This window comes from Ochotona curzoniae, unplaced genomic scaffold, assembly GCF_017591425.1.
Source record: "Ochotona curzoniae isolate NIBS_2020 unplaced genomic scaffold, NIBS_Ocur_1.0 contig_4502, whole genome shotgun sequence".
In the NCBI taxonomy this organism is placed as follows: domain Eukaryota; kingdom Metazoa; phylum Chordata; class Mammalia; order Lagomorpha; family Ochotonidae; genus Ochotona; species Ochotona curzoniae.
The window spans coordinates 1,007,275-1,032,984 of NW_024466308.1; the positions used below are offsets into that span (position 1 = coordinate 1,007,275).

At 66.3% G+C, this 25,710-nt stretch overlaps 2 protein-coding genes across 2 annotated transcripts; both read left to right on the forward strand.

The window, feature by feature from the left end:
* The first annotated feature begins 3,780 nt into the window (after positions 1 to 3,780).
* Positions 3,781 to 15,894, forward strand: ATP13A1 (ATPase 13A1). Its single transcript, XM_040986365.1, has 26 exons — positions 3,781 to 4,183; positions 5,817 to 5,906; positions 6,013 to 6,203; positions 7,222 to 7,294; positions 7,407 to 7,562; positions 7,641 to 7,710; positions 7,788 to 7,894; positions 8,007 to 8,136; positions 8,551 to 8,606; positions 8,768 to 8,894; positions 8,971 to 9,108; positions 9,191 to 9,311; positions 9,493 to 9,650; positions 9,913 to 10,088; positions 10,164 to 10,274; positions 10,655 to 10,780; positions 11,038 to 11,146; positions 12,096 to 12,295; positions 12,384 to 12,480; positions 12,551 to 12,705; positions 12,824 to 12,938; positions 13,324 to 13,520; positions 13,600 to 13,742; positions 13,960 to 14,071; positions 15,327 to 15,470; positions 15,567 to 15,894. The coding sequence occupies exons 1-26, from the start codon at positions 3,803 to 3,805 to the stop codon at positions 15,675 to 15,677; spliced, it is 3,594 nt and encodes a 1,197-aa protein (XP_040842299.1). The 5' UTR covers positions 3,781 to 3,802; the 3' UTR covers positions 15,678 to 15,894.
* A 1,167-nt stretch (positions 15,895 to 17,061) lies between these two features.
* Positions 17,062 to 25,642, forward strand: LOC121160500 (GEM interacting protein). The gene is made up of 21 exons (XM_040986367.1): positions 17,062 to 17,149; positions 17,971 to 18,055; positions 18,372 to 18,447; positions 18,658 to 18,724; positions 18,895 to 19,020; positions 19,144 to 19,208; positions 19,310 to 19,417; positions 20,235 to 20,315; positions 20,407 to 20,577; positions 20,659 to 20,796; positions 20,984 to 21,180; positions 21,304 to 21,407; positions 21,480 to 21,569; positions 21,679 to 21,756; positions 21,839 to 21,993; positions 22,095 to 22,283; positions 22,381 to 22,518; positions 22,655 to 22,851; positions 23,079 to 23,391; positions 24,981 to 25,050; positions 25,186 to 25,642. The coding sequence occupies exons 1-21, from the start codon at positions 17,131 to 17,133 to the stop codon at positions 25,563 to 25,565; spliced, it is 2,847 nt and encodes a 948-aa protein (XP_040842301.1). The 5' UTR covers positions 17,062 to 17,130; the 3' UTR covers positions 25,566 to 25,642.
* Positions 25,643 to 25,710: the final 68 nt, after the last annotated feature.

Genomic DNA, 25,710 nt, shown 5'->3' on the forward strand with positions numbered 1-25,710 from the left:
GAGCTGAGCCGATCCGAAGCCAGGAGCCAGAAGTCTCCTCAACTCTCCCACGCGTGTGCAGGGTCCCAAGGCACCCACCATCAAGAGCTGAGACTGTGGGTGGGCCACACCAGGCGGATGGAGGTACCCAGCAGCATGCAAAGACCTAAGCTGGGGATGCGCCTGGTGGGAGACCTCTGGGCTCTTCCCTGCTGGGCGGCAGCACCCGCTGGTGAGTGTCAGAGCTGGGGCTGCGGCTCAGGCCGGGCAGGGCGCGGCACCTGGCACCATGAATGTGCTGTAGGCCTTTCGACCCAGAATACGGCAGCAACCTCAGTTCTTGTCTCACAGGAGGGAATTTCATGTGGACACAGTTTAGTTTTAAAGCAAGATTCATTAGAAAAGCTGAGAAGAGACTCCGTCCTGGTGATGGAATGGGCTTCAAGCAAGAAAGAACCCACGCCCTGCCTGTGGCCTGGGAAAGCAGTGGAGGACGGCCCACAGCCTTGGGACCCTGTACCCGTGTGGGAGACCCGGAAGAGGCTCCTGGCTTCGGATCAGCTCAGCTCCGGCCTTTGTGGTCACTTGGGGAGTGAATCATCGGGCAGAAGATCTTCCTCTCTGTCTCTCTTACTCTCTGTATATCTGACTTTCTAATAAAGATAAATAAATCTTAAAAAGAAAGAAAGAATAAGATCATTGGGCAAAGAAATCTTGATGGCACCCCATCCTGAACTTGGTGGGGGCAAAAGGGGGGGGCCTGCACCTGTAGACCGGCCCCGACCTCATGTGCCAAGTTCAGCCTTGAAGCTGCTCAGTGCTGTGGGAGCAACAACGAGGGACAAGATGAGGTGGTGCCCGGCACTCAGAGGGCAGACGGCCTGGGCAGTTGGTCAAAGCGTCAGAGCTGTGCTGCTAGGTGGGCCGTGGGCAGCGGAGGCCGTGGCCCGGGGGGGTTCTGCGTGGTCTGGGGCTCAGCTCTGAGCTTGGGGCGAGTGCCTGCCTGGACTATTCCAGGAAGTCCAGGAGCTGGGACTGCCAAGGGCGAGGGGCAGGGAGGCCCGTGCTGGACCATGGCGGGGAAGTGGGGCGGGGGGCTCCAGAGTGTGGTGGGGGTGGGGCTGACCAGCATCCAGGGTGCAGGGTGGAAAACTCTGGGTGTGGGGGGTGGGAGAGCAGCAGAACTGGGGAGCAGGAGCCCCCCACCCAGCACGGGAAGGGTGTGTGTGGGGAGGCGCGTCCCCTGGAAGGGAAGCTGGGAGACACTCAGCTCCCCCAGCAGCCACAGGCCTCCTGCGTCCACGCCCTGCACCCACCACGTGGGAGGTTATTTCCATCCTGGGCATGTGGGCACCTGTGGTTTTTTAATTAAAAAAAAAGAGAGAAGTAAAACGTAAATATTTGTATTCTAAAGAAACATTTGCTTGTATTCTATTTTTTCTTTTTTTTTGCTTGTATTCTAAAAAAGTTAATGCTGATGTGCCTTTGGACACAGTGAAAACAGACTATTTGCGTTCCATAAAGAAACTTCTTTGCAATCTAAAAAAAAAAAAATTAAACTTTTACTTGTATTCTTAGAAAAAAAAACGTATTTTGTGTTCTAAAAAAAGACACTCATTTGTATCCTTAGGAAATAAACTTATTTGTATTCTTAAAAATACAACTTGGGCCCAGCACATTAGCCAAGTGGCTAAACCCCTCACCTTGTACACACTGGATGAATTTATTTTCAAAAATATTGGATGATTCATATTTATTTAACACCACTTTACTCCCCCAGTGGTCACCACGGCTAGTGCTGGGCCAGGAGCTCCCCTGAGCCCCTCTCCCAGGTGAACCAGCAGGGAGCTGGAATCAAAGTAACATAGCCGGGACTCGAACCCGGGACCCGGTGGGATGCTGACGCTGGTAAGAACTTGGCTGGAGGACACAGGAGATTGCCACGGGTCATTTTCTGCCACTCCCGTATGAATATCTGCAGCAGGTGAATTGGTCTTGCGGTGTGAGCACTGGCGTGTCAGGGTGGGAATTCCGCAGAGGGGCTGGCGCGATGGCTCAGTCGGCCCATCTCCCTGCACGCGCCGGGGCCTGAGTGTGCGCAGGTTTGAGTCTCAGCCGCTCCGCTGCCAACCTGGCTTCCTGTTGTGCCACGGTCGCAGCTCTTGCCACGCAGCCCTGCCACCCTGTCGCAGGCATTGGGCACTCAGCTGGAAGCTGGCTCTCTCCTCTGTCACTGCGCCTTCCACACCCGGGGAGAGGAGGAGATGGTTCTAACTGCCTCTGCTTTCTCTTCTTCCTAAATAGCTGGAGGATACATTTATTTACCAAGTCACCATGGGGATGGAGGTTTCTTCTTCTTCTAGATTTTCTGCCCCAACAGCTGAAAACAGAAAGTTTTCAGAGAACAGAGCAGGTGGGAGACCAGGAGGGGCTGCAGAGGCCGGGCCTTTCCACTTCCAGGAAGGTGGGTGCTGCAGGACAGCGGGGAGGGACGCTCTGGCTGTGCCGGCTGTGCACTGGCTGTGGCCCTTCGGGCGGCTGGAGCAGCTGGGGAAAATGGGCGAAGGTGCTCGGTATTTATTTTTTATTTATATCTTCCGGGTCCCCCACGTGGGTGCAGGGTGCTCGCTATTAAAAAAAGAAAGCACAATACAAAGAGAAAAGCCCGGCGTGTTTTTTGTGTCCCCATTGCCTTTCGCTGCAGGCGCTGAGTCCTGCTGCCCTCGTGTGGCCCAGTGCTGCACTGCACGTAACGGCCGACTTGCAGAGCAGAATTTCTCTTTATTTTTTAAATAGATCTGCTTATTTAAGTCTTGAAAAGCATAGAGACAAGGAGGGAGCGTTCAGCAAAGCCGGAGTTGGAGGAGCCCAGTACCTGCTGCCGCCAGGGCCCCACGGGCAGGGAGCAGCGTGGGAAGTGGAGAGCCGGGACTCGAACTGACGGACTTGCCAGGATGAAGTCCAGATGCAGAGCCCAGGGGGCGGGGCCTGCTCCTGTCAGTCAGCCGGGGGGCGGAGCCCGCTCCAGTACGTCAGCCCACAGAGGGCGGGACCAGTACCTGTCCGTCAGCTCACATAGGGCGGGGCCTGCTCCTGTCATCTGGGAGGCGGGGCCTGCTCCTGTCAGTCAGCCGAGGGCGGAGTCAGCTCACAGGGGGCGGGGCCCACTCCTGTCACCCGGTGGGTGGAGCCTGCTGCTGCAAGTCAGCCCAGGGGGGCGGGGCTGCTCCTGTCAGCACTCTCTCTCACTCTGCCTTTCATTGAATCATTTTTCGAAAAGAGTTATTTTATTTTTATTGCAAAATCAGATATGCAGGGGAGGAGGAGAGACAGGAAGATCCTCCGTCCGCTGATTCATTCCCCAAGTGAGCCCATCCGAAGCCGGGAGCCTCATCCGGACGAATCGTGCGAAATAATATAGTTTAATAAAGAATAAATTTAAATAAACAACAATCAATGAGAATAGCAAGCACTTTGTGTAGTTACCATGGGGTACAGGCCTCAGGCCACGCCCCTTCCTGACTCCGCCCTTATCCACAGGCCCCACCCCTAACGCACCCGTCTGTCAAGGACACCGGCCCTTCCCTGATTGGCCCGCGTCCTGCGTAGGCTCCGCCTCCTCGGCAAACGTAGCGCGCCGTGGCGGTCTGGGAAGCAAGTGAGGGCTTTCTCTTTCCGCTTCCGGCAGTGCCGGCGGCGTGGTGGCCGCCGCGCTTCCGCTCTGCGCCCGCCGCCGCCTGCACAGCCCGCGGGGTCGCCCCGAGTGCCCGTCGCCTCGCGCTCCGGAAGTGGAAGCTTCGGAAGTGAGGCGGCGCGGGGGAAGATGGCGGCGGCTGTGGGCATCGCGGCGCCCGGCGGGGTCCGGTCGTGCGAGGCCGTGTCCGACGGGTCCGCGCAGCCCGGACGCTCGGCCCTGGCGGCCGGGCCGGCGCTCATCGAGCCGGGCGACGAGCTGGTGGCCGGCGTGTGGCCGTACCGGCGGCTGGCGCTGCTGCGGCGCCTCACCGTGCTGCCGTTCGCCGGGCTGCTGTACCCGGCCTGGCTGGCCGCCGCCGCGTCGGGCTGCTGGGGCTGGGGCAGCCACTGGACGCAGATCCCCGAGGCCGCCCTGCTCGTGCTAGCCACCATCTGCCTGGTGCACGCGCTCACCGTGCTTTCGGGGCACTGGTCGGTGCACGCGCACTGCGCGCTCACCTGCACCCCGGTAAGTGCGCGTGCACGAGCCGGAGACCCCCGAGGCCGGGCCCCCTTCTCTGACGTTTCCCTGAGCCTGTCCAAGCGGGGTTGCGTGCAACTTGCTGTTGCTGGGAGGAGTGGGGTGCTCCCAGGGCCCTGAACTTGGGGGCGCCTCCGCCGCAAGGGGCTGTTTGTGCACCTGCTGCGACCCTGCAGCTCGGGTGGAGGAGAGAGCTGTACCCAGCAGGCAGTGAGCAGGGGCCAGCAGGAGGCTGCCAGGCACTGCCCGTTCCCTCCCGGGAGAGCACGCTGCTAGGGGTGGCAGCCAGGCAGCCCTCCCTCCCGGCTTGGGGTTTCCCTGTCTTGTAACAGGAGAACCCGGTCCCTTCCCTCTGGGGCCGTGCTGGGCAGCAGCCGATGGAACGCTGGCAAGGTGCCCGCCTTGGGCCCAGCACCCGGTGGGAGGCCTGGTGTTCAGGCTGCACCATGTAGCTGTGTGCCCTGGGAGAGGTCTGGGCGCGCAGGTTAAATGCCCCCCTGGGACACCCACATCCCCTGTCGGGAGGGGCCCTGACTTGGGCCTGATATAACGTCCACTGTAGCAGATCTTGGGGGAGGGAGCCAGTGGAGTAAAGATTTATTTGTATTGGAAAGGCAGAATTGACAGAGAGAAGGAGAGACAGAAAGATCTTCCATCCGCTGGTTCACTCCACAATGGCCAGAGCTGAGCCGACCCGAAGCCAGGAGCCTCTTCCGGGTCTCCTCGATGGGTGCAGGGTCCCAAGGCTTTGGGCCGTCCTCCACTGCTTTCCCAGGATACCCGCAGGGTGGGAAGTCGGGCTGCTGGGACTTGAACCATATGAGGTGCCAGCACTTGAAGGCAGAGGGTTAGCCAGTTGAGCCATCATTGAAGCCTCATTCCACTTTTCCGTGGACTTTAGTATTTGAGGGACTTTAGTATTTCTCATGACTTGTGGCCCATGGACCTGCCTGGCGTGCTGACATGATGTCCCTCCAGGTCCCAGCTGTGCCTCCCCTACCCGGCGCAGGACAGAGTCCAGCCAGGCAGTAGCAGTCGGGTGGGGAAGGCGAAGGGCCAGACTGGGGCACCGAGCAGGTGGAGCCCTCAACGTCGTGGCCTCTGCAGCTGCTGCTGGAGAGCGCGCACGGCTGGAGCGCTGCCAGGGTGCTTCCGGTGGGGCACCCTGGCAGCTGACACTCCAGCCGAGCTCGGCCCAGAGAGCGGCCCAGGAGCCCAGCTGATGGCCGAGGTTTGTCTGAGAGCCAGCAGGGGGACGGCTCAAGTCTTTGGGGATCCCTGCTGTTCCCCATCCAACTGTGGGGGATCCTGATGAAGCCCCTGGCGCCTGGCTTTTCTCTGATTCTGCCCCGCTGGTTGAGCAGGGCGAACAAATTGATCACAAGTAAAAGTCAGAGCCGGGCAGGGCAGCAGGAGGGTGTGTCCCCAGGTCCGTGTCTCCTGCCACGCTTGCCACTGCAGTTCTGGGCACCTTCCACAGAGCCCCGGGGTTGGGCATTGGCCGTGACCTCTGGTCGGACGATGGCGCTCCTGAGCACAGGTGCTGCTCTTTGTCCTGTTGGCCACCTGGGGCGTGGCCCAGCCAGCCACCCATCGCCCACGGTGCCTTGTCCCCCCGCAGGAGTACGACCCCCGCAAGGCGACCCTTGTGAAGGTGGTGCCGACCCCCAACAACGGCTCCACCGAGCTCGTGGCCCTGCATCGCGATGAGGTGGGGTGACCTGCGCGCGTGGGGGGATGTGTGGTGCTGCCCGCTGTAAGCAGACGGGGGGGGGGGGGGCGCAGTGAGGCAGACACCCGTTTTCTGGCTGGCACAGGGCGAGGATGGCCTGCAGGTGCTGTGCTTCGAGTTCCAGAAGACCAAGTACTCGTATGACGCCCTGGAGAAGAAGCGCTTCGTGCCCGTGGCCTTCCCCGTGGGCCATGCCTTCTCCTTCTACCAGACCCACCGCGGCTTCCAGGAGGACGCCGAGGTCCGCGCCGCTGAGAAGAAATACGGTAGTAACAGGTGAGATCGCAGGGCCCCTCCCCGGGCAGCCCTGGGACCGTGCACACGGGCCGAGCGGGGGCGGAGGGGGCATCCCTGGGACCGTGTGCAGATAGGCCGAGCGGGGGCAGAGGGGGCAGCCCTGGGACCGTGCACACGGGCCGAGCGGGGGCGGAGGGGGCAGCCCTGGGACCGTGCACACGGGCCGAGCGGGGGCGGAGGGGGCAGCCCTGGGACCGTGTGCGGGCCGAGCGGGGACGGAGGGGACAGCCCTGGGACCGTGTGCTGGGATGGGTGGAGGGCAGCCCTGGGACCCCGTGCTGGGACGGGTGGAGGGCAGCCCTGGGACCGTGTGCTGGGACGGGTGGAGGGCAGCCCTGGGACCGCATGCCAGGACGGGCTGAGCAGCGACGGAGGCTGGTGGTGGGAGGCAGGGCCTGCTGCCGGGAGCTCCTCTTGGCCGCATACCAGGGTGCTGACACCAGATACAGGAAGGTGACCGTGTCTCCCGTCACGACAGATCCCTGCATGGGGTCTCCCACATGCGTTCCCCCAGCGGGCACGGGGGGAGCTGGTGCAGGGTGAAGGCACAGCCTGACTGGCTCCGGTGCCCTGGTCCCACGAGGCCACTGCCCGGCTGTGGGGTCCAGCTTCTCAAAACCCAGGCTTTGTGACTTTGAGCCTTGAAGCTTGCCTGGCCCTGTGACTCGGGGTGACTCAGCTTCCGTATCTTGGGCCTCCAGTGGGGTCTGCTTGCCGCCTGCATTCCCATCTCCCTCGTCCCCATGAGACTGTAAGCCTGGCCCCTTCTGTCCCTTCCCTCCTGCCGTGCCCCCCAGGAGCCAGGGGCGGTTTCGTGTGGCTCCCGCTGTGTGCGGGCGGCAGCAGGGGGTGCTGGCAAAGCCTGGCTTCCGTGGCCCCTGCCTTGCCTCCAGCCTGCAGACGTGCGTGCTGTGGGGCGCCAGTGTCGGGGTGGGACTCACGGCCCCCCGGGAGGCCTGGCTTCTGGGGACCGGATGTGGGCTTTGGTCTCCCGCAGGGCCGAGATGGTGGTGCCCGACTTCTCAGAACTCTTCAAGGAGCGAGCCACGGCCCCCTTCTTCGTGTTCCAGGTATGGCGCGCCCCTCCCCGCCCCCTCTCTGCCCAGGGGCCCCGGGCGGGCAGGCGGCGGGCGGGCAGCAGCAGGCAGCGTGCGGGCGGCGAGCGGCTGGCTGCGTGTGCAGGTGTTCTGCGTGGGGCTCTGGTGCCTGGACGAGTACTGGTACTACAGCGTCTTCACGCTGTCCATGCTGGTGGCCTTCGAGGCGTCGCTGGTGCAGCAGCAGATGCGGAACATGGCCGAGATCCGGAAGATGGGCAACAAGCCTCACGTGATCCAGGTGTGCCCGCGCGGCGGGGGGCGCGTGGGCCCGCTGCTCGGCCGGCTGGGCTACGTGCTGACCCGCGCGCCCCCCCAGGTCTATCGAAACCGCAAGTGGAGGCCCGTGGCCAGCGACGAGATCGTCCCCGGCGACATCGTGTCCGTCGGTGAGCAGGCTGGGGGGTCGCCGCCTCGGTCCCCCCCCCCGGGGGGCTTCTCCAGCTGACCCCTGCCCCGCGCGCAGGCCGCTCCCCGCAGGAGAACCTCGTGCCCTGCGACGTGCTGCTGCTGCGGGGCCGCTGCATCGTGGACGAGGCCATGCTGACCGGGGAGTCGGTGCCGCAGATGAAGGTGCGGGGGCAGGCGGGGGTGCCCAGGGCAGCCGTGCGCCTTGGCGGGAGCGCCCCTGCCCGCCCTGGGAGAAGCAGGCTGCCCCACCCACGCCGGCCGCCTCCCTCCCCAGGAGCCCATTGAGGACCTCAGCCCGGAGCGCGTGCTCGACCTGCAGGCCGACTCGCGGCTGCACGTCATCTTTGGGGGCACCAAGGTGGTGCAGCACATCCCGCCCCAGAAGGCCAGCACGGGCCTGAAGCGTAGGTGCCTCAGCCGGCGGGTGCACGAGCTCCTCACCCCGGCCCGGCCATCTCCTCCCCATCCTGGCCCGGCCATCTCCTCCCCATCCCGGCCCGGCCATCTCCCCGGCCCGGCCATCTCCTCCCCATCCCGGCCCAGCCCGGCCATCTCCTCCCCATCCCGGCCCGGCCATCTCCCCGGCCCGGCCATCTCCTCCCCATCCCGGCCCGGCCATCTCCTCCCCATCCCGGCCCGGCCCGGCCTTCTCCCCGGCCCGGGCCCGGCCATCTCCCCGGCCCGGCCATCTCCTCCCCATCCCGGCCCGGCCATCTCCTCCCCATCCCGGCCCGGCCCCACCCATCTCCCCGGCCCCGGCCCAGCCATCTCCTCCCCGCGCCACTCCCCTGATGGTGCCCCCGCGTTTGCCTCTGCAGCTGTCGACAACGGCTGTGTGGCTTATGTGCTGCGGACCGGGTTCAACACATCCCAGGTGCGAGAGCTTGCGCAGAGCCTGTGGGTGCCCCGGGGACGGGCTCATCCTGGTGGTCCCATGTCACATTCCCCTCTGCCCTCACCCACCCTCAAGGGCAGACCTCCGTGCCCGCCCGCCCTCAACCCGCCCACGCTCAAGGCCAGGTACTGCCCCCGCAGGGCAAGCTGCTCCGCACCATCCTGTTCGGGGTGAAGCGGGTGACCGCCAACAACCTGGAGACCTTCATCTTCATCCTCTTCCTCCTGGTGTTCGCCATCGCCGCAGCCGCCTACGTGTGGATCGAAGGTCAGTGCCCGTGCAGCCCCCGCCCCTCGCCCGGCCCCCCGGCCCGCGGCCCCGGCTGAAGGGCACGGCCTCCCAGGTACCAAGGACCCCAGCCGTAACCGCTACAAGCTCTTCCTGGAGTGTACCCTCATCCTCACGTCCGTCGTGCCCCCCGAGCTGCCCATCGAGCTGTCGCTGGCTGTGAACACCTCTCTCATCGCCCTGGCCAAGCTCTGTGAGTGTCCCGTGGGCCCGGGTGTGGAAGGGGCGCCGGGGCTGGCGACCTCCGACCCCTGACCCCCGCCTGCCTCCCGCAGACATGTACTGCACGGAGCCCTTCCGGATCCCCTTCGCCGGCAAGGTGGAGGTGTGCTGCTTTGACAAAACGGGCACCTTGACCAGCGACAGCCTCGTGGTGCGCGGTGTGGCCGGCCTGAGGTGAGCGACGGGTGTCCTGGGACGGGATGGGCACGCAGCCGAGGGGCTGCAGGCCTATTTCAGGGGTGTGCTTCTTAGGGGAGCCCGCCTGCGTTTGGCTCCACTGTGAGCCGTGGGTGGGGGGCAGGGCCGCGTGGGGTGTGGGGGGCGCACCTGCCGACCAGTCCGCCCATCCTCGCAGAGACGGCAAGGAGGTGACACCCGTGACCAGCATCCCCGTGGAGACGCACCGGGCCCTGGCCTCGTGTCACTCTCTCATGCAGCTGGACGACGGGACCCTTGTGGGCGACCCCCTGGAGAAGGCCATGCTGACCGCCGTGGACTGGACACTGACCAAAGGTGAGGGGCCGGGGCCTGCCCGGTGGGGGTGCGCCGCCCCTGACGCCGGCAGGAGCGCCTGGCACTGGAGTGCCCCCAGCCAAGGGCACGAGGCACGGCCTGGGTGCAGGGCTTCGTCCGCTCTGGCCGCAGTTGCGTGGGAGGGTGTCCGGTGTGCCCCGAGCCAGCCGTCCTGCGCAGGGCAGGGAGGGCGGGCCGCAGGGCGGGGGGTGCGGCTGCCGCGCGGGCGAGGCCCCTGAGCACTGTACTTGTTTGTTTCCAGATGAGAAAGTATTTCCCCGAAGTATTAAAACTCAGGGGCTGAAAATTCACCAGCGCTTTCATTTTGCCAGTGCCCTAAAGCGAATGTCCGTGCTTGCCTCCTACGAGAAGCTGGGCTCTACGGAACTCTGCTACATCGCGGCCGTGAAGGGCGCCCCCGAAACCCTGCACCCGATGGTGAGCGCCGCGGCGGGGCTGGGCGGGGGCACGGGCAGGGGCGGCCGCTCACCGCCCACCCTTCTTCCCCTGTAGTTTGCCCAGTGCCCGGCCGACTACCACCACATCCACACGGAGATCTCGCGGGAGGGGGCCCGCGTGCTGGCGCTGGGCTACAAGGAGCTGGGGCACCTCACCCACCAGCAGGTTCGGCCGGGACCCCCATGGGTAGGACGGTATGACCCCCCGGTCCCGCTGCCAGGCACACTCGGCAGCCTCCTCGTCTGCCCCTTTCCCTGTCTCCGCTGCGGCTCCGGTTCATTTGCCTTGCAGCTAGGAGAACCTTCCAGAACTCTGGGCTCCATCTTTACTTCCGGTTTACTCCCTTCTGTCCCCCTCCCCCAGCCTGCCCCCTTCTTTCTGGGGCTCCTCGGGGGCCCACGGCCCGTACCCCGTCCTGCTTTCCCTCAGTGCCCTTGCGAGCCCCTGCCCTCAGCCCAGCGCCCCCACACTGCCCTTTCCCTGTGGCTCCCGGAGGCAGCAGGGAGGGCCAGGCGCTGAGGGCCCCTCCGCGTGTGCGTCCCCAGGCCCGCGAGGTCAAGCGGGAGGCCCTGGAGTGCAGCCTCAAGTTCGTGGGCTTCATCGTGGTCTCCTGTCCGCTCAAGTCCGACTCCAAGGCCGTCATCCGGGAGATCCAGAACGCGTCCCACCGGGTACGGAGCCGCGTGTCCGCCCCGCTGAGTGCCCGGGGTGCTTCCAGGGGCATGGAGGTGAACGTGCAGGGGCTGGGGCCCCAAAGCAGACCCCGCCGACCCCCGCTCCTCCAGGGCCTCGTCCGGTGCTAGAACGTTCTCCCACGGCGGCCCCGAGCCAAGGGGACGCGGAGCAGAGCTGACCCCGAGTGCCCCACCGCGCTCTTACTGTCCCCTCGCTCTGAGCCCATGTCAGCCTTCCCCTTTGCCCTGCCCAGGTGGTTATGATCACGGGGGACAACCCGCTCACCGCGTGCCACGTGGCCCAGGAGCTGCACTTCATCGAGAAGGCCCACACTCTCATCCTGCAGCCTCCCTCCGAGAAAGGTCAGCCTCGCCGGCCTCCACCGGGCGGCTGGTCAGCCCTGCCTCCACGCCGGCCTCCCCCGGGCGGCTGGCTGCCTCCACGCAGGCCTCCCCCGGGCGGCTGGCTGCCTCCATGCAGGCCTCGGCCGTCGGGCTGAGCTGGGCGTTTTTCTGGACCCCCGGCCGTCCTGCTCTGCCTTCGCCGTGCTTGTTGGCAGCCTCAGGCTCATGCCAAGTGCAACCAAGCCAACCGCTGGGTCGCTCAGGACTTGCATATCTGACCCCAGGGCTGCTGGCCCCTCGCGGGCGACCGCATGCAGCAGGGCTATGGAGTCGTGGGTGCTGGCGGGGTGAGGCTGAGGCCTAGCCATGGTAGCTTCCAGAACCTTCCAGAAAACTCGGGTGGTCCCCTATCTGTGCTGTTGGTTCCAGATCTGGTTTTTCCCCACTGCCAGGTGCTGGGTGCTCCCAGGCCCAGGGCTGTGGGCTGGGGGGTGCCACGTGAGGGATCCGCACTGGTGGCTGATGAGCGAGGATGGGGCCAACTGGAGGTTGCCTCCCCTGCTGAGAGAGCCAGGCCCAGGCTGAGAGTCCTGGGGTGGGGTGGCCTCCTGCCGGGGAGGCAGGGGGCTCAGCTGCCATGGCTAACCTGCTCCCTCACGTGGGCCACTCTGCCCCCAGGCTCCTGCGGGGCACCCACGGGTGGCTGGGTGCAGGGGTGCTGTGCAGGAGCGGCTCCTTGGGGCGCTGAGCCCACAGTCTGAGGGTTCACTGATGGGGGCCATCAGCTGGCTGGGGCCAGGCGGAGGTGGGCTGAGGGGGTGAGCAAGCCGTGTGAGGCCGCACCCCCTGCGCGTGGCGGGCAGGGGCTCCCATGCCCCAGCAGCTCCATCCCGGAGCCTGCCCTGGGGTGCAGCTACCTCCCAGGCCCTTGCCGCCCGCAGCCACGCACCCTGTCCCCGCCCCGCAGGCCGGCCGTGCGAGTGGCGCTCCATCGACGGCACCGTCCTGTTGCCCCTGGCCCCCGGGTCCCCGAAGGCGCTGGCGCAGGAGCACGCCCTGTGCCTCACCGGGGACGGGCTGGCCCACCTGCAGGCCACCGACCCCCAGCAGCTGCTGCGCCTCATCCCCCACGTGCAGGTGTTCGCCCGCGTGGCTCCCAAGCAGAAGGTAGGGGCGGCCGGGCCCAGGGGCAAGGGGCAAGGGGCGGCCCTGGGTGGGCGCGGGCCCCGGCTCAGCCCCTCGCCCGCCCCTGCAGGAATTTGTCATCACCAGCCTGAAGGAGCTGGGCTACGTGACCCTGATGTGTGGGGACGGCACGAACGACGTGGGCGCCCTGAAACACGCCGACGTGGGTGAGCCCCGGGCCGGCGCGGCGGGCGGCGGGCGGCATTCGGGTGCCCCCTGACGCCCTCCCGTCCCCAGGTGTGGCGCTCCTGGCCAACGCGCCCGAGCGGGTGGTGGAGCGGCGCCGGCGGCCCCGGGACAGCCCGGTCCTGAACAGCAGCAGCGGCAGGGCGGCCGGCAGGATGGCCAGGCAGAGGCTGCCGCCCCCCGAGGAGCAGCCGCCCTCCCAAAAGGTGGGTCCCTGGCAGGAGTGGGGGCCGCGCCCCTGCCCGCCTGCCCGCCTGCCCGGGCTGAGCCCTGCCCCCTGCCGCCTGCCCGGGCTGAGCCCTGCCCTCCTGCCCGGCCCTGCAGGACCGCCTGAGCCAGGTGCTGCGGGAGCTGGAGGACGAGAGCACCCCCATCGTGAAGCTGGGGGACGCCAGCATCGCCGCGCCCTTCACCTCCAAGCTGTCCTCCATCCAGTGCAGTGAGTCCGGCCCTGGGCCCGCCCACCGGGACTGTGCCCGCCCCGAGCCCCGCCCACCGGGACTGTGGCCCCGCCCCGAGCCCCGCCCACCGGGACTGTGGCCCCGCCCCGAGCCCCGCCCACCGGGACTGTGCCCGCCCCGAGCCCCGCCCACTGGGACTGCGGCCCCGCCCCGAGCCCCGCCCACAGGGACTGTGCCCGCCCTGAGCCCCGCCCACAGGGACTGTGCCCGCCCCGAGCCCCGCCCACAGGGACTGGCCCCGCCCGAGCCCCGCCCACCGGGACTGCGGCCCCGCCCCGAGCCCGCCTGGCCAGCGCATGGCCCACCCCTGCCCGGTCCCGCCCACTGAGTGTGTGGCACTGAGTGTGTGGCCCCGCCCCGCAGTCTGCCACGTGATCAAGCAGGGCCGCTGCACGCTGGTGACCACGCTGCAGATGTTCAAGATCCTGGCGCTGAACGCGCTCATCCTGGCGTACAGCCAGAGCGTGCTCTACCTGGAGGGCGTCAAGTTCAGCGACTTCCAGGCCACGCTGCAGGGGCTGCTGCTGGCCGGCTGCTTCCTCTTCATCTCCAGGTCCAAGGTGGGGGTCCCCCTGCGGGCCTGGGGATCTGGCCTCCCCCTTGCCCCTCGGGGGCCCTGACGCCCCCTCTCCTCGCCAGCCCCTCAAGACGCTGTCCCGCGAGCGGCCGCTGCCCAACATCTTCAACCTGTACACAGTCCTCACGGTCATGTCCCAGTTCCTGGTGCACTTCGTCAGCCTCGTCTACCTGTACCGGGAGGCTCAGGCCCGCAGCCCCGGGAAGTGAGTGCCCACCGGGGCTGGGAGGGCTGGGTAGGGACCAGGGCTGGGGTAGGGACCAGGGCTCTGGGGGCTGGGGCTGGGGCTGAGCTGGGCTGGGGCTAGGAGGGCTGGGCTGGGCTGGGGCTGGGGTGGGGGCTGGGGCTGGGAGGGCTGGGGCGGGGGCTGGGGCTGGGAGGGCTGGGGCTGGGAGGACCCACCCGTGTGCACGGTCCTGCAGGCAGGAGCAGTTTGTGGACCTGTACAAGGAGTTTGAGCCAAGCCTGGTGAACAGCACCGTCTACATCATGGCCATGGCCATGCAGATGGCCACCTTCGCTGTCAACTACAAGGTGAGCCTGGCTGGCCGTGCCTGCTCCCCTGGGCCCGTGCACACTCCCCTGGGCCGCCGGCCGTGCCTGCTCCCCTGGGCCCGTGCACACTCCCCTGGGCCGCCGGCCGTGCCTGCTCCCCTGGGCCCGTGCACACTCCCCTGGGCCGCCGGCCGTGCCTGCTCCCCTGGGCCCATGCACACTCCCCTGGGCCCGCCAGCGGTGCCTGCCCCCCTGGGCCCATGTACACTCCCCTGGGCGGCCATGCCTGCTCCCCTGGGCCCGTGCACACTCCCCTGGACCCGCCGGCCGTGCCTGCTCCCCTGGGCCCATGCACACTCCCCTGGGCCCGCCAGCCGTGCCTGCTCCCCTGGGCCCGTGCACACTCCCCTGGGCGGCCATGCCTGCTCCCCTGGGCCCGTGCACACTCCCCTGGGCGGCCATGCCTGCTCCCCTGGGCCCGTGCACACTCCCCTGGGCCCGCCAGCCGTGCCTGCTCCCCTGGGCCCGTGCACACTCCCCTGGGCCGCCGGCCGTGCCTGCTCCCCTGGGCCCGTGCACACTCCCCTGGGCCGCCGGCCGTGCCTGCTCCCCTGGGCCCATGCACACTCCCCTGGGCCCGCCAGCGGTGCCTGCCCCCCTGGGCCCATGTACACTCCCCTGGGCGGCCATGCCTGCTCCCCTGGGCCCGTGCACACTCCCCTGGACCCGCCGGCCGTGCCTGCTCCCCTGGGCCCATGCACACTCCCCTGGGCCCGCCAGCCGTGCCTGCTCCCCTGGGCCCGTGCACACTCCCCTGGGCGGCCATGCCTGCTCCCCTGGGCCCGTGCACACTCCCCTGGGCGGCCATGCCTGCTCCCCTGGGCCCGTGCACACTCCCCTGGGCCCGCCAGCCGTGCCTGCTCCCCTGGGCCCGTGCACACTCCCCTGGGCCGCCGGCCGTGCCTGCTCCCCTGGGCCCGTGCACACTCCCCTGGGCCGCCGGCCGTGCCTGCTCCCCTGGGCCCATGCACACTCCCCTGGGCCCGCCAGCGGTGCCTGCCCCCCTGGGCCCATGCACACTCCCCTGGGCGGCCATGCCTGCTCCCCTGGGCCCGTGCACACTCCCCTGGACCCGCCGGCCGTGCCTGCTCCCCTGGGCCCATGCACACTCCCCTGGGCCCGCCAGCCGTGCCTGCTCCCCTGGGCCCGTGCACACTCCCCTGGGCGGCCATGCCTGCTCCCCTGGGCCTGTGCACACTCCCCTGGACCACCGCTCACCGCCCGCCCGCCGCAGGGCCCGCCCTTCATGGAGAGCCTGTGGGACAACAGGCCGCTGGTGTGGAGCCTGGCCCTGTCACTGCTGGCCGTCTTCGGCCTGCTGCTCGGCTCCTCGCCCGACTTCAACAGCCAGTTCGGCCTCGTGGACATCCCCGTGGAGGTGAGTGTCCCCATGGGGGGCGTCCCACGCGGGGCCTCCGAGGGACCCCCAGCTCACGCTGCTCTGTCTCTTTGTCATCCCCTCTCACCGCTCCAGTTCAAGCTGGTCATTGCCAAGGTCTTGCTGCTGGACTTCTGCCTGGCGTTCCTGGCCGACCGTGTCCTGCAGTTGCTGCTGGGGACCCCAAAGCTGAAAGTGCCTTCCTGAGGGGCCCAGCACCCACTGCCCAGCCCAGGCTGCTCCCCCTCTGTGGGCGGAGCAGGGGCCCGGCCGGGACCCCAGGAGAGAACACTGCCCCTCCGCCGGCCCCCATCCCCTCGCCGCGGCCAGCCTGCCCCGTTGAGGACTGAGCCAGGATGCCTGGGGCTGGCCGCCGGCCTGGCTGGTGGGGCCCGCCCAGGGCTGGCACCTTTGGCAAATAAAGCAGCACCCCAGGTTTTAAGAAGCCTGCATCTCTGTGTGTGTGTGTGTGTGTGTGCGCGCGTGCGCGTCCTCAGGCTGGGAGTCATGGGGCCGTGCCACCTCGTTCGCTGCCAACCCTGTGTGGGCTGTGGGGTGTCTCAGCGGGTCTGGCCCGCACCCCTAAGAGATGTCCCCTGCAGCGCGTCTTCCCTGTGCTGTGGCAGACAGCAGTGTGTCTCCTCCCCCTGACGCTCACACTCACACACACCCCCGGTGTGTGACAGAAAGACGCAGGCTGCACGGCCTGTGTCCCGGGCAGCTGGCCTGGCTGCTCTCTGGTTCTCCGAATCGCACACATGGGGCGAATCATACAGCAGCAGGCGTTGGGCGCCACGGTGAGGGCCCCGCCTGGGGTAGTGGGCGCCCAGCAGCCTGGGAGCAGGCCAGGTGCACCTGCCCAGAGCCAGAGGGAGTCCTGGCTCCTGGCTCCTGGCTCCCGGCTCCTGGCTCCTGGCTCCTGGCTCCTGGCTCCTGGTTCCTGGCTCTGGCCCAGGCTCCCGGCTCCTGGCTCCCGGCTCCCGGCTCCTGGCTCTGGCCCAGGCACTCCGGGGAGTGAACCAGCAATGGGAAGGTCTCTTCTCCCTCCTCTCAAAGACATAATGGGTTTTTAAATGTGGTACAAGTTTGTGCGCCTCGCAGTTTAGGGCGTCAGGGCCACGCAGGGGGAGGCGGTGGGTTTCCACTCGAAGCTCTGCGTGTGGTCGCAGGAGCCCGTCCGCCCACCTGACCCTGCTCCTGCACTGCGGTGGTAGAGACGGGGTATGGTTTGTTTTGGGGAGAACATGGGTACCCCGAGTCAGGGTCTCCCCCAGACCAAGGCTTGTCAGGGAAGAGACAGAGCTAGAGGGGTGCCATGACCCTCAGGCCAGAGTGAGGCTTTGGGGGACCCTGCTTGTCAGAGGCCTCCCCATCATGGGGCGCCGTGACCCTGGGTCAGTCAGCGAGGTTTGGGGAACCCTGCTTGTCAGAGGCCTCCCCATCATGGGGCGCTGTGACCCTGGGTCAGTCAGAGCGAGGTTTGGGGGGCCTGGTTTGTCAGAAGCCCCCGCCAGGGGGCGCCGTCGGAGGGGCGTGGCCGCGCCGGGGGCGGGGCCTCTGCGGGGCGGGGCCACACATCCCGGCAGGCAGGAAACGGGCTGAGCCGCCTGGCCATCCTAATCCTGAGCCCGGTCCTGCCCCAGCATCCCCGGGCCCAGCCATGGACGCAGCAGAGCCGGGTAGGGGGACAGTCTGGGATCAGGGAACTCAAGGTGTGGGGTGGGGGGAGGGAAAAAAGGCCTCCTCTCCCCCCACTACTTCCTAAATCAGAAGCAACCCCAAGCTTTGCAACCTTGCAGAACGGGAGGTGATGGTCCCAGAAATAAATGGCCAGGACACAGGGAAGCTCCCTTCCTCTCCTCCAGGGACACCCCTCACCCCAAAGCCCAGGAGCGACCCTGCTCCCCCATCCCTCCTCCTCCCGCCCGGGACGCTGCTGCCTGCGGGGGAGGGGGCCCAGGAAGGGGAAGTGGCCACTTCTGCTTCTGATTGTGTGTCAGAAATGGGGGGCAGGGTGTCCTGACCGCCGAGGGGGGCGGGGCGAGGGCTGTGTGGTGGACTGCTTTCCTCTGCCCCCCTCGCCTGGGGAAGCTGGGTGACCCCTGGTGGGGGTGGTGGCCAGCCAGACCTGGCCCCTTTGTGTGGTGTGTGTGTGTGTGTGTGTGTGTGTGTGTGTGTGTGCGCGCCCGTGCCGAGTGTCCCTGTGTCTTTATGTCCTTGGCATTGGCTTGTGTGCACCACGTGGACTTCCATCTGTCTGGCCTGGGGTCCATTGTGGCTCTCTGCTCGGGCGTGTGTGGGTGCTTGGCTGCCAGGGGCGGGAGGGGGGCCGAGTGCGCCTTGGGTGTCTCCTGCCTGGAGCAGCTGTTGCCGGACCCTCCTCACCGCCGCCCCATGCAGGCCCTCTGGGGGGTCCTTGCTTTGTCCCTCCACACATCCCCAGGAGGCAGCGGGTAAAGGGGAGTGGTACCCCACACCCACTCACAACCCCTCTCCCCAGGGCTCACCGCCGCTCCCGATGCCAGGAAGCGATATAGTGACATATTTCGCAGTTTGGACAACCTTGAGATTTCGCTGGGGAACGTGTGAGTCCCAGCCCCGCCCCTCCACGAAGCCCGCGCCATGAGGTGCCTTGAAGCACCTGCCGGCCGCCTCAACCCCACTTCCCATCTCACCGGAAGATTCCTGAGACATGTTCTAGAACCCCCGCCCCCATATCCTGGCAGCGCCGTAAGCCACCCAGTGAACCCTGTTGTAACTGCGGCCCTGCCAACAGTAGCTTCCCTCCCCACAAAAAAAGCTGTTAGCTCTCCCTCATCCAAGCAGTGCCCCCGTGCCCACAGTGGGACAGACTGGGGCCAGGGTGGGAGGGTACATCCTGATGCACACACCCGTGCCCAGGAGCCTTGAGATGCTGCCTGGGGACCCCGGACCTCCAGGAGACCCCGAGTCTGACAAGGACCCTGCAGCCATAGACGTGAGTGGGGCTACAAGGACCAGGCTACCGAGGGGGGACCCTCGGGGAGGCTGGGGGGACCCTGGGGGGGGCCAGGGGAGACCCTCAGGGAGGCTAGAGGGACCCTCGGGGAGGCTGGGGGGACCCTCCAGGAGGCCAGGGGACCCTCGGGGAAGTTGGTGGATGGGTCTCCTGCCTTGCTGTTTCCAGAATGTCCCCTCTGCTTCCCAGACCAGCACAGAGGATGCTAGACTGTGCAGGAGCAGCCCTCCCCCCGAGAGCCCCGCCCCCCTATCAGGTAGGATGATGGGGGAAGCCTTCCAGAGACAACGTCAGCCTTGTGGGTGGCAAGGACCCCTCCATGGGAGAGGATGCTTTCCGAGGGTGGGGATGGAGGGAGGGGAGGGGGCGTCATCCTGGGGGACTCAAGGGTGTCTTGGGGTGGGGGGATCTGTCCACCTGCTCCAGGAGAGGACCTGGACTTGCGGCTCATTCGGACCGAAGGCGGCGTGGATGCCGCTCTGGATTACGCCAAGACCTGGAGCCGCTACGCCAAGGAGCTCCTGAGCTGGACGGAGAAGCGAGCCGGCTACGGTGAGACCCCCCTTCGCCCAGCCGGCTGTCCGCCCCTCCCGGCAGGACAGGGAGCCGTGCACTGTCTAGCTGCCGGCTGCAGCCTGAGCCCTGCTCCCTTCTCCCACCCGCTCCCTGCTCCAGAGCTGGAATTCGCTAAAAGCATCATGAAGATCGCTGAGGCTGGCAAGGTCTCCATCCACCAGCAGGTACCCGAGACCTCACGTGCGCCTCCCCAGACCCCAGGCCTGCCCTCCCAGCCGCCCCCCACCAAGCTCAGGGTCCCTCCCGCCTCCCCTTCCCTCCCCAGGGCCACATGCCACTGCAGTACATCTATACCATGTTTCTGGAACACGACCTCAGCCTCGGGGCCCTGGCCATGGAGACGCTGGCCCAGCAAAAGCGAGATTACTGTCAGGTGAGGAGGGTGGGCTGGACGGACGGCCGGGTTGGGCACCCGCGCACCCTGTGTGGCCGTGCCCCCTGCGTGGCTGTGTGGCCACCTCTCGCACTCAGGCAGGCCCTGTCGCCGTCAGCCACATCCCTGTCCTTGCCGTGGAGGCCCAGGGACGCGGCAGGAACTTGCCCAAGGCGGGCTTTGCACAGATTCCGGCATGCGCCATTGCAAAACGGGGCTTGGATGGCCCAGCTGGGGGCAGGGCCGGGCTTGAGGGAGGCTCCGTGCTGCTGGCCGCAGGCTTCCTCCATGGGTGGTGCTGGATCCAGGGACAGCAGGGGAGGGACCCCAGGGCTGCTGGGGTTGCAGAGGGGTCCTGGGGGAGGAGCAGGGCTTGGTGAGAAAGATGTGCCCCTGCCTCCCGGCCACCACCCTGCAGACCTCCCCAGCCCTACCCCAACACCTAATACGGTCTGGGGGTCAGTACTTGGTGCAGGCCTCAAGAACTGGGGCCCCTTATACCGTTGTGATAATATGAGGGAATAAGTTGGGGGGAGGGAATTTGGGAAGGGAGGAGGGAAAATCCCAGAGCCTATGGAATTATACTATGACATTCAAAATAAAATAGAAGGAGAAAAAAAAAAAGAACTGGGGTCCCCAGTGTTGTGGCAGTGTAATGTCTGCTGCGCCAGCATCCCATTAGGGCGCTGGTTCGAGTCCTGGCTGCCCCACTTCCCATCCAGCTCCCTGCTGTGTGTCTGGGAAAGCAGCGGAGGGTGGCTCAAAGCCTCGGGGTCAGGAGGTCCCCGACCTCACCCCCATGCCGCATCCCTGCTAGCCCCTGGCCGCCAAAAGGATCGAGATTGAGAAATGGCGGAAGGAATTCAAGGAGCAGTGGATGCGTGAACAGAAGAGGATGGTGAGCCCCGGCATCCTCCCCGCGGGGGGCAGCGGGCAGCGGCGCAGGGCACCCAGCTCTCCGCCAACACCCGTGCGTCCTGCCTGCCCAGAACGAGGCTGTGCAGGCGCTGCGCCGGGCCCAGCTGCAGTACACACAGCGCTGTGAGGACCTGCGCGCGCGCTCCCAGGCCTCCCCCGAGGAGCCGGGGCCCCAGGCCTCGCCAGGACCCAGCAAGCAGCACGAGCGGCGGCGGCGCTCGCGAGAGGAGGCCCAGGCTAAGGTGAGTCCCAGAAGAGAAGGTGCGGAACCCAGGGGTTCCCTCCAAGGGGCTTCTGCCAGCGTCTGCCCCACCCACCCCTAGGCGCAGGAAGCCGAGGCGCTGTACCAGGCCTGCGTGCGCGAGGCCAACGCGAGGCAGCAGGACTTGGAAATGGCGAAGCAGCGCATCGTGTCGCATGTGCGCAAGCTGGTCTTGCAAGGGGACGAGGTCCTGCGGCGGGTGAGGACCCCTCCCCGGCCCCCCCACACTCCCCCGGAGCCCAGGACGTGCCCTGTTCCCGGGTCTGACCCAGCAGCAGGGGCGTTGCCCTAGGAGTGCGCCCCCCGAGGCCCCGCCCCTTCCCCCAGCAGGTGCAGCTCGGCCCAGGTGTGGTTCTCCCATCTCCCCAACTCCCCTAACTCGGCAGGTGACCCTAGGCTTGATCCGGCTGCGCGGGGCGCAGTCCGAGCGTAGCCCCCGCGCCTTCGCCGCCCTGGCCGAGTGCTGCGCGCCCTTCGAGCCTGGCCAGCGCTACCAGGAGTTTGTGCGGACGCTGCGACCCGAGGCTCCGCCGCCCCCGCCGCCCGCCTTCTCTTTTCAGGAATTTGTAACCGTTGGACACAGGTGCGGTTTGTAGGATTTTTCAGTTTTTAATTGGGGACTGGGGTGTGCAAGTTCTGGAAGGCCGAGACTTTGGGTCAGCATATCTTGAACCCCAACCTCCTCTCCCCCAAACTGTCTTCCCAGCTCGCCTGCAGACACCAGAAGAAAACCCTCGGGCCCCCGGCTGCCCAGGCAGGAAGACTCTGCCGAGCCGGGGGCTTGGGAGGACTCCAGCTCCTCCTGGCAAGGTGAGTGCGGGGCCTGCCCGCTGGGACGGGCCGGGGCGAGGGCAGCGCGCTCCATGGCTTCTCCCATCCCAGGCACCACAGGCCTCACCCCGGGCAGCGATGTGGACAGCGTGGGCGGCAGCAGCGAGTCCCGCTCCCTGGATTCTCCCACGTCCAGTCCAGGTGGGAATAGGCCCCGCTGTCCCCTTCCAGACGACCTCTGACCCCCAGCCTTTCAACTTTCCTCTGACCCCTAACCTACTCTCGGGAACCCCGTCCCCCACTCCCCCAGGCCCTGGCCCACGCCGGCTGGTGAAGGTCACGTCCACGGGTACCGAATCCTCGGACGACTTTGAGGAACGAGACCCGGGTGAGGCAGGCAGCGGGGTGGGCGAGGAGGCTGGCGGGCAGCAGAGACCAGGCACCCGAGCCTGACTCTGTTCTCCCTGCAGACCTGGCCGAGGGGCTGGAGAACGGGCTGGGCGGCCCGTTCAGGAAGTGGGCGCTGTCCCCCGCGGCGCAGACCCACCGGCTGCGGCGGCTGCGGGGTCCGGCCAAGTGCCGAGACTGTGACGCCTTCATGGTCAGCGGCATCGAGTGTGAGGAGGTGTGTGGCCTGAGGTGGCACCCATGCTTCTGCGTGCCCTCTCCCGAGCCTGCGTCACGGCCTTGACCCATGACCTTTCCCCTCCCCCCCCCCCATCCCAGTGCTTCTTGACCTGCCACAAACGCTGCCTGGAGACCCTGCTGATCCTCTGCGGACACAGGAAGCTCCCAGCCCGGACGCCTCTCTTCGGGGTTGACTTCCTGCAGCTGCCCAGGGGCTTCCCGGAAGAGGTGCCCTTCGTGGTCACCAAGTGCACCGCCGAGATCGAGCAGCGTGGCCTGGGTGTGCAGGTGCAGCCTTGTGGTCCCCAGTCCCAGGCCCGACTCCAGCTCAGGGACGGACTGTGTTGCAAGCGGGCCACCCTGTCTGCTCCTCGCCACCCCACAGGGCATCTATCGGGTCAGCGGGTCCCGGGTCCGCGTGGAGCGGCTGTGCCAGGCGTTTGAGAATGGCCGCACGTTGGTGGAACTTTCTGGAAACTCGCCCCATGATGTCTCCGGAGTCCTTAAGCGATTTCTGCAGGAGGTGGGTGCTCCGGCGGGAGAGACTGCTGGGGAGGGAGGGGAGGGCCTCGGCGAGGGAGGAGCACCCACCGCTCTGCGGAGCCCCCCACTCTTGGTCCCCTCCTCCCCCACTCAGCACTCACTCATTGCACCGCCAGCTCACCAATCCCGTGATTCCGTTCCGTCTGTACGATGCCTTCATCTCTCTGGCTAAGACCTTGCATGCTGACCCCGGGGACGACCCGGGGGACCCCCGCCCCCGCCCTGACGTTGTCCACTCTCTGAAGACCCTGTTGGGACAGCTGCCTGACTCTAATTACAACACCCTCCGGCACGTGGTGGCCCATCTGTTCAGGTGTGCGCTGGGCCCCCCTCCCCGCCTCAGCCACTGCTAACCCCGACCCAACCCTCCCCTGACTCGGAATGTGGGGTGCAGCAGCCCCTGACCCCACGCTCTGTCCGCTGTGACCCGCTCAGCTCTGCTCCATCGAGACTGTCACTCCTCCCGCCAGCCCTGCCCCTCACCAGAGGTGACCTTGCTCGCACCCCAGGCCCTGACCCTGCTCCTCGTCCCGTCCCCAGGGTGGCCGCCAAGTGGGAAGAGAACAAGATGTCTGCCAACAACCTGGGCATCGTCTTCGGGCCGACGCTGCTGCGGCCGCCGGAGGAGCCGTGGGCGGCCGGCGCCAGCCCCACCGCCTGCCTGCTGGACTCGGGCTACCAGGCGCAGTTTGTGGAATTCCTCATCGTGTACTACGAGCACATCTTCGGGATGGATGAGCTGCCCCCGGCCCCCGAGCTCTCGTCCCAAGACCCCAGCCCAACCCCCACGCCCCTGACCGCCGGCCCCAGCCTCACCTCGGAGAAGCTTCCAGAGCCCGCGGCCTCCGAGGTGGGAACCCGGGGGGGGAGGGGCTCTTCCCTCGAATCCCCCTCCCCCTTGTCTTTTTGTTTCTTTTTTAAGATTTATTTATTTTTGCTGGAAGGACAGATTTACAGAGACAGAAAGATCTTCCATCTGTTGGCTCACTCCCCAAGTGGCCGCAATGGCCAGAGCTGAGCCAACATGAAGCCAGGAGCCTCTCCCAGGTCTCCCACGTGGGTGCAGGGTCCCAAGGCTGTGGGCCATCCTCCACTGCTTTCCCAGGTCACAGGCAGGGAGCTGGATGGGAAGTGGGGCTGCGGGGATTAGAACCGGTGCTCCTAGGTGATCCTGGTGGTTGCAAGGGGTCGACGATTAGTCTGCTGAGCCGCCACGCTGCTCCCTCTCCCTTCTCTTCCTTTCCTTCCCCATCAATGTCTCTGTTCTTCCATTTCCTCCCTGCCTCCTTTGACCCACACACCTTCTACAACAGTGAAGAATGCCTGTTCAACACAGACAGGCCTGCAGAGGCCACCAGGGAGCACGCAGCCATGCTATCAATAGGGAACAAACTGGAAACCTACTGTGTGCCGAGCATGCCAAAGCCCCTACTGTGTGCGGAGCACAGAGCGGCAGGAGCGAGGGTGCCTCTCCCTGGAAAGCAGGGAGGCGAGAGCTGAGCCACCACTGCCTGCTGTGCTCCGGCGTGGGCATGGGACAGGAGCCTGAAGCCGGGCTTGCCGATACGGACCACGCCAGACGCCCACACTGTGGGCAGACGGTCTGGAAGAGGTGGATGTGGGCATGAAGCCACACGGATCCCGGCGAGGGGGGATGTGTTCTAAGCCCGGGAACGGGCAGTGCCAAGGCCCCGCGGCAGCAGCTTGCCTGGGTGTGTGGGTGTTAGCGAGTGGAGGGGGCGTTGTGTGGGACCCCCCGGGGATGCTATGCCTGCCGAGGATGGAGGTGACGGTCGGCAGTGAACACCCACAGTGCGTGGAGCTGGTGCCGCCGTGCAATGCAGCGCCACCACACCTCACATCCTCCAAGTGGGAGTGCAAGAAGTGTACAGGAAGTGGCAAGGCAGTCACATTGGGTCAGGCGTTCAGCCTAGACAGCCACACCTTACGTCAAAGGACCTTGCTTCAACAGCCCGTCCCTTCAAACCCCCATTCTTCTAAGATTTATTTATTTTTATTGGAAAGACAGATTTACAGACAGGGTGAAAGAAACATCTTCCATTCACTGATTCACTCCCCAAGCAGCCACAGTGGCCAGAGCTGAGCTGATCTGAAGCCAGGAGCCTCTTCCGGGTCTCCCACATGGGTGCAGGTCCCAAGGCTGTGGGCCGTCCTCCACTGCTTTCCCAGGCCACAGGCAGGGAGCTGGGTGGGAAGTGGAGCAACTGGGCCTTGAACCGGTGTCCATATGGCAGCACTGCAGGCAGTGGCTTAATTCACTATACCTCAGTGCCGCCTCCCCTTGGCTCAGTCTTACTTTTTTCTGCTTCCTTCCTAGAGTATCCTTTAGTTGCACACGGCACACGCACGCCCCGCAGGCCTGGAGGCTTTCCTGCTGGGCGGGCGTGGGGTTCTCACGGCTGGCATTTCTCCCTGCAGACCCCAGCTCTGCACACTGCACTAGGGCAGGAACTGGCAGAAGTCGCGGAGGCCGAGGCCGTGGCCGTGGAGGGTGAGTGGGTTGTGGTGCTGGCTCAGGAATTTGGAAGGCTTGTGCCCCTTGTCCTGGGGTGGCTTCGTTAACTGGGTGGGGATACCCAGACGACCTGGGGGGCTGCCTCTTAGCATGGACCACGCTTCCTTGCAGAGACCACCGTCACCACCAGCCAGAACCCCGAGGACTCTTTCCTGGGCACGCAGTCCCGCGGCCACTTCAGCCGGCAGCCAGTGAAATATCCCCGAGGGGGCACGCGACCCGTTGCCTGCCAGCCGGCCAGCTTGGCCACAGGGACCTCCAGGCTCCCCGAGGAAACTCCTGTGGTCCCGGCACACCTGGGGAGTTTTCCGAGAAGGGGGCTTGGCCCGGAGGGCAGCCCCCTGCTGCGCCGCGCCCCACTGCCCAAACATATCAAGATGACACACGAAACCGCCCGGCTGCTCTCCAAGCTGGACACTGAGGCCACAGCCAAGGCTGCCTGCTGCGCCGACCCCCTCCAGCCCGGGGAAGCCGAGGAGGAGCGGCTCTGACCGCCGCTGGACGCAGGATTGCAAAGAGGGACTTGTGTCTTCTAGCCCGCCACCCTCCGGGCCGGTGGCTCCCCATGGGAGACTTCAAACCCTTCAGTGACAGCGCCTGCGACAGGACAACAGGAGACCCGCTAGTATCAGGGCC

What these genes read in the sequence shown, in the direction of transcription:
- ATP13A1 (XM_040986365.1), top strand. Translation starts at nt 3,803, where the DNA reads ATGGCGGCGGCTGTGGGCATCGCGGCGCCCGGCGGGGTCCGGTCGTGC. An exon ending in CGCCTACGTGTGGATCGAAG is followed by an intron (nt 8,895 to 8,970) that starts GTCAGTGCCCGT and finishes ACGGCCTCCCAG; the next exon opens with GTACCAAGGACCCCAGCCGT. An exon ending in TCCAGAACGCGTCCCACCGG is followed by an intron (nt 10,781 to 11,037) that starts GTACGGAGCCGC and finishes TGCCCTGCCCAG; the next exon opens with GTGGTTATGATCACGGGGGA.
- LOC121160500 (XM_040986367.1), top strand. An exon ending in AAAAGCGAGATTACTGTCAG is followed by an intron (nt 19,418 to 20,234) that starts GTGAGGAGGGTG and finishes CATCCCTGCTAG; the next exon opens with CCCCTGGCCGCCAAAAGGAT. An exon ending in GTGGTGGCCCATCTGTTCAG is followed by an intron (nt 22,852 to 23,078) that starts GTGTGCGCTGGG and finishes TCCCGTCCCCAG; the next exon opens with GGTGGCCGCCAAGTGGGAAG.